Raw genomic sequence first — 11,637 nt, 5'->3', positions numbered from 1 at the left:
GATTATATAGGGCAAGGTACCTGAAATGAAGGTGGAGTTTGGGGAGGTGGAGGGATGCTGAAACAGCTGAGACTGAAGAGAGGTAAGCAGCTGCTTATATACTCTGGCTGTTGATTGGAAGATTAGATGGGCTCGCTCCTCCCTAAATTACGTTTAGGAACTTCACTTAACGAGTTCGTTTGCCCATATAATCTTTAGGGTATTAGGTTAGCTAATTTGGCTTGCTGTCCACTGAGGAGGGGCTCGATGAAGCATCTTCAACTCGAGCTCTGATACACCCCCCAAAAATTGCAGAATAAATTTGGGACAGCAAGTTGGATTTAGCATGGTTGAAAATGCTTAAGGGTTTAAAGTATATGGGATACTCAGATACTTAATGCTTGTTACCCCCCCAAAAGGAGCGAAAGATTAAAGCGATATGAAGAATAGAGTTGAGGTGTCGAGTGGCATTAGTGTTTCCTATGCCGGAACACAAGGAGGTTGCGATTAATTGGCCTGAAGTCATGAATGAACACTGCTGCAGCAGTGATATTTAATGAGGCTCCTGTGGGATCTGGGCTGGAACGCGTTGCCCTACTATGTCCACCATGTGGAGCTATGAGCAGGCTTCTGCTGCAGCAAAATTATTATTTAAAGAACTCTGTCGGGAGCTTGCGTTTATTGCTGCTGTGTGAGTTTGACTAGGATGCATCTCGCCGCTGCACTGCTGCGGCAGTGACTTCTAAAATTACTCCTGCGGGAGTGTTTTTTGGGACTGGAGGTTTGAGTACGTGGTTGGAGAACTTCCCGCCTCAACGTCTGCAACATGGGGGCCCATTAATTCAGAAGTACATGGGGCCCCCAGCTGCCAACAGAGGGGAAGGAGGTCCTCGTCCCTAAAGGGAAAACGGGCCACTGATATCCAGAGCGAACCTGCCTGCCGCAGAAAAAGGGGAGCCTACGGTATATAGATAAAACGCAGAGCTACCGTCCTTCCAAGGTGGTTTGGATCACATAAGGACATGAGGGCCCACTGCGATCCTTATGGGACGTACGATCCTTGGTACCTCCAGTCCGCTTGTTCAGATAGGAGGGCCCACACTGCGATCCGAACGGGAGAGCCTCCATGGTTAAGAACATGAAGAATCACACTGCGATTCAGAAAGGGAGAGCCCCCACGGCGCCTGAACGGAAGCTCACACTGCGATTCGACCGGGAGAGCTCCCACTGCGTTTCGAAGGAGAGAGCCCCCGATAAAATAAACGGGAAGCTCACTCTGCAAGTCGAACGGGAGAGCCCACACTGCAAGTCGAACGGGAGAGCCTGCACAGTATCTGGACGGGGGAGCCCACACAGCAATTCGAATGGGAAAGCCCACTCCAGGAGTGGTAGCTAACACACACACGAAAAGGGAGAGCTCTCACTGCATCCAGATGAATATGAGCCCTGCGGGGCTTGGTAAGCGGGGAGATGCAAAAATAGTAGGGAGAAGCGGTCCAGACTCAGAAAGATGCTAGTGTTTGTGATGTAGAACTGATCGAACATATGTTGTTTTAAAGGCGTGGCATCGACCGATCATTTTAATTTGGTGTTCGGATAGGCCCCTCTGGGCTGCTGTGATGGCTGCACCTATGCAGAAAGATAAGAAAAATGGATGGTTAAAAGGTTGTCTGGTGTTTGGCTGAGGGGGATTGGTTTTGTAAACCTCTGATGAGGAGGGATATCTGGGGACTTGAAGAGTCGGGGCACTGTTGGCCATGGATGAACTTGGAGAGCAATGTATGCCACTGAGGTAGATTTTGATTGTTCCTGAATTAAATTGGTATGATGGAGGTAAGAGATGAAGGATATTGAAAGGAGGGAAAACTCCTGGAAAGCTCTGTGGAAGGAAGGAACTCCAAGCTGTCCAGTAGGATTGGAGTGTTCTGGGAGAAACGGCTTGCAGTATGGTATTTGAGGATGTGGTATGAAGATGTCTTGAGGAAATGGACCAGACGAATGAGAGTTCTGAATCAGGAGGAATTGAAGTTGATTGGAGTCTGCTTCAAGAGCCAATGTTCTAAATTTGAAAAAGATGATAAAACATCTGTGATTTTATTTTGGTGACCTGGGATATGTTCATCTATGATGATGAACTGGTAACAGGCGGAAATTCTAAGGGGCAATTAACATTTCGGAACCCCACAGATTGGCTGTTACTACTATGGGATACAGGTTTATGAGAATGATTGCTTGGTCTATGTTGTGGTGGTGGAGAATTCATCTAATTTGGTTACTCCAATTGGGCTTATGCGGAATAAGGTGGAGAATCAAAAGGGACGGATCATGAATCCGGAGTCTAGTTCTTTTTGATGAGGCCTTCCACTATATCGGGTCCTATATCGGATAAGTTATTGCAGATCAAGCTGGAGTCAGGTATACTTTCCAGACTGCGGCTGAAATGTTCTGTCAGGCCTGAAAAAAGAACTGTTTGGAAATTGTCTGGATGGTGTCCATTTCACTAACTAACCGGGAAATAATGATTGAAGAAGAGAGAGGCTGCTCACTTAGCTGCAAAGCTTGAGGTAGATATAAAAATGACTGCTCCAAAGGAGGAAGAGGGACTGCTGTTGCGAGAGAATGGGCTGGCAAGCGGGGAACAGAAGGGAGGAGAGGAATGAGGCAAGTTGTAAACGGATAGAGGGTGAGGGACGACTAGCGGAGGCAGCCTCACGCTAGGATCCGCTTTCTGGGTGAGCGAGAAGTAACCATCTGTGAGGGCATCCTGGCGCATGGGTTTATCATGAAGAAGATTGAAAAAGAACTGAAAAAGCAGAAGGAATTAGTGATGTTACATATGAAACTGAAGCTTCAAATCTCATATCGAATACACGGCTCAATTATAATGAATGCATGTTTTCAGAGGAGCGGTGATAAATGAAGGACGTCTCAACTATCTTTCCAGTCACATGAATGCTGTGCATTTCAGAATGTTGAACCCAGACCACTACTCTACAGGTTTATGGAATTTAAAGTCCATTTACTAATCTATATATTATATTACATGATCGTACATTCTGCCATAAAGACAGTATAAAACCCCATCATAATTAGAGCATGATTTACTTGCATCAAACTCTGTTAGTATTATTATTATTGTTATATTTAATTTATTGCAACACATTAGTATGGAAATTATATTATCAGAAAACTACACGTTTAACATTGCCAGGCTTTTATTTGCTTAATGGAATGACTGAGCTGTACATCTATATTCTTTAGCTGCACTGGCTGGTTTATGGCTGCTGTAAATTTATTTATTTATTTTTAAAAGCTTCAAGATTCAAGAGGCTTAATTTCATAATCCATAGAAGGAAGTAAAGTGCGGGAGACAGGAGTAAGTTTGGATAGTTCTTGCCTGAGGAGTGGAGCTGCGTATGGGAAGAGCTGGAAAAGCGGGACTGTTTTTGCGGCCGCTGTTGTTGATCGGGCGGAAAAAACGGCGGACGAGGAAGTGCGTGCGGCGGCAACGGACTGTGGATTAGCGTGCTGTAAATGTTTATGTTCAGGACATCAGGTCGGAAGAGAAACTTCTGAGTCTTGCTTTTATGATGCTGAAGTGTTTGTTGGCATCCTGAACCTGTTGTTAGAACTAAAGAAGATCGTAGAGTTTAGCTTTTGATGATCTGCGGGAGAAATTAATTCCAGAGCTGGAGAGGACTTGACGTAGGCTGTTGGCGGACCTTTTGAAATGGGTAGAATCAGTGTATTAACGGCGGTAGAATGAAGAGATGAAGTCTGTGAAGAAGACTGATGAGGCGCAGTTAAACGGGCGATCCTGAGCGTGGAGGAGAGAGTGGTTATCCGCAGCGTGGTCTGTATGAGCGCTCAGAAAGAGCATCCGTGTTTGGATCTGTGAGATCCGATCTTACGCGAGATGTGACTGTTGGTGTCACGGGGAAAGTTCGTCGTCTGAAGGGGGATGGTGGAATTTACGTGGTGTCGGACATCGTTCAGTACGGCACTACCGGATGCTGAAACAGCTGAGACTGAAGAGAGGTAAGCAGCTGCTTATATACTCTGGCTGTTGATTGGAAGATTAGATGGGCTCGCTCCTCCCTAAATTACGTTTAGGAACTTCACTAATTAGTTCTGTCCAAATTTCTAAACATGCAAGTGAACTTTTATTTTGACGGAAACTGCAGTTAAGCTTTTATTTTGGTGGAAAACAAATGTTCAAACCATTACAAATCTAGAGAAATGCTGTAATCCTCAGCACATGCACAGAGTTCACTGCAGCTGATCACATGCTGATCAGGTGAGCGAAGTGCGCCATTATCTTTGTAATAAATCTATGTATGGGAATCACAAATTTACTCCAACAACATGAGGTTGATGGTGTGCAAAGGAAAGGTTCCATGGATGTTAAAGGTTCTTCATGGAACCCAACAAGAACCTTTTAAGAACCTTTATTTTTAAGAGTTACCTTCACTCTGGTGTGAGAGGTTGAATTCATCTTGCACTTCCCTTTGGGCCAGACATTGGCTTTAAGGTGTGTGATTTCTATCTGGTCCCCCATCTTGAGGTCCGCAAGGGCTTCATCCCACCACAATGACACGTCAATCAATATTGGGCCTCTTCTCATATAAAAACTGAGGATGGACATCATTCGCACCACTTGTAACTACAAAGAGTGTGAGAGATTTTCATTTAGGCCCAAAGTGTAGTAGTGTATCAGGCCAGGCATAATAATCATGTTGCAGTATACCTTACATTAAAAATTAATAAGCTTTACTGCATTTGTATGCTTTGCAACATTCAATATGCAGTATATTGCGTTGCCTTTATGTTAATGTATCTGTCCAGTCTTTCACACAATCCTTTTCACCATTTACACATTAAAGCTGCAATATGTAAAATTTCACCACTAGAGGTCGCCTATTCAATACAAAGGTGTAGCTTGATGATGCCGAGTTTGAGTGTCAGAGAAAGTGGAGCACTTTTTAATTTTCCTGATGTGGGCCCCAGAAAAATGTATTCCTGCCCATGTTTAAAGGACATTTTGTACATACACTGGTGGACACTCACATTGGGACTTTATCAGCACACTAGGATTCTTGGACTGTTTTAGGGTATGGTACTTGGGTCTGTATGCTTTTAACAGACTGAGTTTTCCTGTTTTTATTGTGTTGTTTTAAGTTCCTGTGAATATTGTAAATACACAATTCTTATTTAACTTTATCACTGTTTTATGTCTCATTCTTTTAACCACTAACAAACTCACTCAGTAAAATCTGACCCCATTTTAAATCTTGTGACTCAACCAATTTGGCTGATCCTTACAAACTCGCAATTGCGACTTTATATCTCAGAATTCTGACTTTATAACTTTTTTTCTTTTTTTTTCTTTTTTTTTTTAGTGGCGGAAACAGGCTTCCATAAAAAACAGAATATTGCACTTTTGCAAAATAAAGAAAACAAGATGCGCTTTTTTGTCATGTTTATTTTCCTTGAACTTGTTTGTGGAGCGACTGTGTCAGACTTTGTTGTGTCTAATGCATAATGCCATGGTGTTTTACGCACAAATGGTCACTACACACCATGAGTATGCCAATAAATGGTTTCCATCACCTTAACATGCATTTGAACTAACACAAAACTCAAGATAATCTGCGTCTGCATATTGATAATTCTGACATTATTATGGCTATTATATTATGTATGGAAAAATAGAATGCAGGATTTGTTGTGACACCGAAAAAATAAGAAGTATCAAATCAATTTAATTAAAACATAAAAATGTAAATGAATAAATCATTTTAAAATGGACAAATGAGTAGACATTTAAAATTGTTGTGCAATACTTGTTTTATGTTAAAAGTTTGAATATTCATGGTAAATGTAAAAATGTTAAATAAAATAGAACAATAAATTAATAAATAGCCTATAGGCTTGTTAAAAATGAATAAACGTGTGAATAAACAGACTGTTTATTCACATGTTTAAAACATAGTTTAATAAAGCCAGCATTTAAAAACATTTTGACAGTTTTTCTTTTCTTTATCCATTTGAAAATATAGTTAAAATATGCTATTATAAACTTGTAGGGGCAACACATCAACTTCCGACTCTCTCCCATGCCACTCAAAGTAGATACTTTTTTTTTTTTTTTAATTTGTGCACTAACATTTTTTTGAACCAACAAATGTCACTTTTCAAGTTACGTATTGTAAATAATAACATTCTGTTTAATAACATTGAACATTAGATGGGCTGTCATTGGACAGTAACAACCATAGGCAATACGGTCATTTAAGCGGTAATGTTTTATTATGCATTGAGGAGAGTATTGGAAGAAGTCGCTTACATTAATCTTACTTTTGAAAAAATAAATAAACACAATCATGATTTTTCATGAAAAATCATACTATAATTATAGGCCTAAATACATTGGTATCAGCTTGTTTTCATCAATGGTATAATTCATTTCAAATTTATTTGGTTTGTCATGATTAATTTGTGTTCATAATCAATAAAATAAAATAAAAACTCTTCTAACAAGAATAAACACATATGAACAATTAGAAATTATTATTGTAGCTTTATTAATTATTTTTAACTATCTTGAAACTATCCAAAACTTTATTTATGTTTATTTACTGTTGTATGTTGTGCAGCGAATGAGAGTAAAGCCCAATGGAAATACTATGAGATACACACACGAGATACACATTGTAAACGATGGCTGATTGTCAGCACAAGTCTCGGGTCAATATATGTGAGAGTCAAATCATCATTGGCCTTTTTAACAAATGATTATGATTATATTTTAAGTCACTTTGGATAAATGTATCTGCTAAAGTAAATCTGGCTCTGACTATAACAGTAATACGTACGTACGTACGTGTGTTTTGATGACAGGCTGTGATTTTCCCCAAAGTCTCTTGAAAAACCGGTTTCCCTTGTTTTCCCGGAGACGAGTTTCAGAGCTTTTTCTCGAGAAGTCAGTTCAGAGGAGGAACAAGAAGCCTACAAATGTCCTAGTTGTAGTAGTAAGTAAAAACTGCTTCATAAAATACTGACCTATGGAGATTTAAATGAACTGATTCCAGACCTTCAGCATCAGTAAGTGACAATTAAACGTCAAATAAGGCAATTATTTGATCTTTTCAAGTAATTATAGCTGTCTAACACAAATCAGATGACTTGCTGTATCTTCTTGTCCTGCAGACGTGAATCAGTGAAGAATGACGGAGTCTGTTTTATGTGAATATCTTCTGGATGCTCTGAATGATCTAAACACTGAAGAACTGACGACATTTAAATGGCACTTGAAGAATTCTTACCGTGTTCAAAGTTCTGAGCTGGAGAAGGCAAAACACAGCACTGATACAGTGGATCTGATGAAGAAGCGTTTTGGACCAGAAGAAGCTGTGAAGATCACGGCGGACATCCTGAGGAAGATGAACCAGAACCATCTGGCTGAACAGTTGGAGAAGAAACACAAGCAAGGTAACAGGTTAATGTTAAAATGAAATCTGTTTAAAGAATAAAAGTGAAACTGAAGAATTGATTTTTCTGAACACACTTCAGTTTTCCTGCACAGACACGCCTCTCTCTGCGTCTCTGACGAGCAGCAGCTGTGCGCTGTGTGAGAAAACAGCTTTCTCTCTGAGAGCCCGTCCACACGGAGACGCGTATAGATGTATCCATAAAGATTTTGTATTGTATCAGTGTTTCGTCCAGACGGATCCAGTGTTTTGGGAGCCTGAAGCCGCTATTTTCTTTAAACTGGGTCCCAGAGTGGATAAATCTGAACACTACAAGCTTTACTAAAGTTTGTATACAGCGCGCAAGGTTTATGCACATGCTCCAAGTATTACCAGAGATTATAGGGAGATAAGAGGGTCTGTGTCTCTTACCATTGGAGAAAGCGTAATGGCTAACTTAATCACATGCTCACCTCTCAGCCTATCGTGTAATGGCAGTGACGTCAGTCACAACATTCCCTAGTCTGCCTTCTCTTAAAAAAAATACATTTTTATCAAGCTAAAATCTACATATAGTCCCCAATGAAAGTAATGTTTAAGAGTAAAACATGCTGAAGATTGGCAAACAGGCTGTCCATTAGTTAAATGATTAGCTATTTCCCCACAAAAGCTGTTTAATCAGTGTAATGAAGCCTCTCATCCATTGACATCCATACAAAAAACAGCCTCTGGTCTCCTTCCCTGCGAACCGCCAGAGGCGGAGTGTTAGCATTAGCCGTTACACTTTTTTGGCTAAAGGTTGCAGGCCTTCCAGTGGCTTTGGTATTACTCCGGTTTCATACCGCAAGCATAAGCAGCGTGTTTTTTCAGCATGTTAGCCAATGGATGCATTCACACCGGGAGCAGGAGCGTCACATGAGCAGCAAAGTGAGAGTTTCGGCGCCGAGTCTATTTTTGCTGCACGTCTCATGCTCAATTAAAGTGAAAGTACACTTTTGATGCACAATATAAACATAATTTCACACAGAAAGTGCTCAGAATGCATATATATATATCTTTCCAGCCATTGTTGCCTTGAATGTTGGAAAAATTGGAAAGGTTTTTGAAAACATGACAACCTTTTAAATCTTTACATTTTGAGAAATCACATGGCAATTGTAAGAGGGGAAAAGTAAAACAGGCTAAACCGGTTGATCTTGATGAACTGAAGGCGAGAAGAGATCGACTCCTCAAACACTGGGTCACTTCTAACAGCACTAACACGAGTCACTGCAGCCCATATTTCCTGTTAATATCACACATTTACATACTGTTGATACCAAGAGCTGAATGAATATCTCATAACAATGTGTTTTAAGAATTTAAGATATCAGTATTTAAAACATATTTAATTAGAACTAAACTGTTGCTTCCATGTATACTCATTGTCTCTTTGAGAAAGTCTAATAGAGAGGTCTGAGATTAAAACTCAAATCTATTCAATCACAATTCTTCTCTTTAATTTCCATATTTCTCACAGTTTGCAGATTTTAAGGGTTGTGTCACAGACGGTTACATTCCCTCTCTAATCAGAGAGATCAGTTCATGTCTACAGAAGACAAATCAAATATGGTGACGTGTCAATAATGATATCAATCCCTCAGTAGTGTCTGTGTCAGGAAACAGCAGAGGCATTTCTCTAAATATCTTCTGTGTTGGAGGATTTCTGCATGTGTCAGCGATGGATGCAGGGATCATTTTCTCTTGATTATAATCACACTCTTCATGTCTGTTGATTTCCACAGAAACTGATCCCAGGACCAGGAATGACTTTCTAAAATGTAAGTCACTGAGAAATCAAGCAGAGAAACTCATTGAGTGTGTTCATGTTCTTCCTGGAGAAAGGGAAACTTTGACACAAAACACTGATGAATAATGACAGACTCATGAAATACAGTGACAGGCTTTGTCTTTTCTATCAAAACTTCTCTTTCTGCAGCTCTTCATTAAAAACACACATTTTGATTTCTAACGCAGAGACGCACAAACTAGAGTATTATTATTAGAGAGACCGATCACACATGCGCTGCACAACAGACACGGAGCACGTGAACAAATGTGATGGAGGAGGTCTTTCTCCTCCACTCTGTGATGTGGTTTGTACGAACACTGCGACAGACTCAATAAATGCACAAACACAAATGCTGGTTTAGTGTATTACTGTGCTATATAAATGTAAGGAATTGTTATTATTATTATTATTATTATTACTTATTTTTACTGTAGGCTGTAGAAATAAATAAATCACCCCTTTAGTGGTTTCTTTTGCTGCAGGCATTAGTGACCTAAATAAATATAAAATAACATTAACTGTGGCTTTGCTAGAGTTCACAAAAATAAGGCCAGGTAACTTATGAAATATATGTTAATAGTCAAATTAAATGGTCAAAATATTACCCTAACTAAATCATAAATATAAAATATTATTTTGCATTATAATCGAATATATTTAACTAAATTGGGACAGAGCATAAGCTTACCCACTCACAGCGTGCAGTACACATTGAAACTGCCTTTTTGCCTGCAGTTTTCATACAACCCACATGAGGGCACCAGTACAACATGAAATCAACTGCTGCTGATATAAGCTCGAGCGTTTCTTCACAGCAGCTACTCTTGGTAACAGACCTGAGAGTCGATCACCGAACTGATGGAGGCTTTAAGATTCACAACTACAGATGAGATTCTGTGAGAGAGGAGAAGATCCTAAATCAAGTTCAGATCTGAGACAAATCCTACATGAACTCGTCAGATTCTGGAATAGATCCAGACCAGAGCAAAGCATGCTGGGAACTGCCCAGTTTCAGTTCATTCAACACAAATGATGAAGTAAACTTCAGTTTGACGTGTTTAAATGGATTTACTCAATTAAATCAGGACAGAATGTGCAGTAATTGTGTGCTTTAACTCATTTTAATGAAGTTCATTTAACAAGCAGCAGAAATCATGTTTACAGTGTAGATTAAAAGATGGACAGATTGATGATTCCTGATTGTGATGTGTTTTATCTCCATCAGATTCCCATCGGATCACTCTGGATCTGAACACAGTGAATAAATACATCCGTCTGTCTGAGAGCAACACACTGATTACATTCATTGACACACCACAGTCGTATCCTGATCATCCAGACAGATTTGATTGGCCTGAGGTGTTGTGTAGAGAGAGTGTGTGTGATCGACGCTGTTACTGGGAGATTAAGTGGAGTGGACGTGTGTTTATATCAGTGTCATATAAGAGCATCAGCAGGAAGGGACGGGGTGATGAGTGTTGGTTTGGACGTAATGATCAGTCCTGGAGTTTGAGATGCTCTTCCTCCAGTTACTCATTCAGACACAATAAGATAAAGACTGATCTCCCTGTAAAGCCCATTATCAGTACAGTGAATAAGGAGAATCACTATAGAGTAGGAGTGTATGTGGATCAGAGTGCAGGAACTCTGTCCTTCTACAGCGTCTCTGGAGACACAATGAGCCTCATCCACTCAGTCCAGACCACATTCACTCAGCCGCTCTATCCTGGGATTGGTGTTTATCCTGGATCATCAGTGAAACTGTGTTGATGAATCAGTGACAGAGAGACTCTACCCATAATGCTTTGAGCTGATGATGAATCAGAACAGAGAGACTCTACCCATAATGCTTTGAGCTGATGATGAATCAGATGTTATAGAGTTTCTTCATTACATTAATACTGAAATATCACGACACAATAAATGTGTGTTAATGACTCAAAATCACATGATGAAATAAATGTTGAAATACTGTAATAAATGTTGAACTCAGTGTTCATGTATATTGTGTCGTGGTGTCGTTATGAGGAGCAGGAGTGACACTTAAAGATTTAGATCCACTAACCCACTGAAAAATAACATCAACAATCAATTGATCAGTTTAATCATTCAAACATTAATGGACAGTTTTACATGTATGAATAAATACACAAACTTAAAACTTTTTATTTGATTCATGTTTTAAAACGTACATTAATAAATCATTTTAAATCTCTTTTTAAAAAGCATTGGCCAATTGCTTTTCTTTATCCATTTGTCAATCGAGTTTAAAATGCCATTGGTCAGGACACACATGGAGCAACCAATCATATTTCACCTCAGTTTGAAGAGCCAATCCTCTGTCACTGTAAATGTAGC

General features: G+C 39.7%; 1 protein-coding gene across 1 annotated transcript; it reads left to right on the top strand.

The window, feature by feature from the left end:
• The first annotated feature begins 6,888 nt into the window (after positions 1–6,888).
• Positions 6,889–11,282, top strand: LOC125250319 (tripartite motif-containing protein 16-like protein). The gene is made up of 4 exons (XM_048162848.1): positions 6,889–7,083; positions 7,189–7,470; positions 9,233–9,268; positions 10,505–11,282. Exons 2-4 carry the CDS (start codon positions 7,206–7,208, stop codon positions 11,047–11,049), a joined length of 846 nt encoding a protein of 281 aa, XP_048018805.1. The 5' UTR covers positions 6,889–7,083; positions 7,189–7,205; the 3' UTR covers positions 11,050–11,282.
• Positions 11,283–11,637: the final 355 nt, after the last annotated feature.

Source organism: Megalobrama amblycephala, linkage group LG17 (assembly GCF_018812025.1).
Source record: "Megalobrama amblycephala isolate DHTTF-2021 linkage group LG17, ASM1881202v1, whole genome shotgun sequence".
Classification (NCBI taxonomy): domain Eukaryota; kingdom Metazoa; phylum Chordata; class Actinopteri; order Cypriniformes; family Xenocyprididae; genus Megalobrama; species Megalobrama amblycephala.
The sequence above is the reverse complement of the archived record's forward strand: the minus strand, read 5'-3'. Positions and strand labels throughout refer to the sequence as shown.

Coding starts and splice junctions, on each gene's coding strand:
- LOC125250319 (XM_048162848.1), top strand. CDS start 7,206: ATGACGGAGTCTGTTTTATGTGAATATCTTCTGGATGCTCTGAATGAT. Junction 7,471..9,232: donor GGAGAAGAAACACAAGCAAG/GTAACAGGTTAA, acceptor TGATTTCCACAG/AAACTGATCCCAGGACCAGG. Junction 9,269..10,504: donor CAGGAATGACTTTCTAAAAT/GTAAGTCACTGA, acceptor TATCTCCATCAG/ATTCCCATCGGATCACTCTG.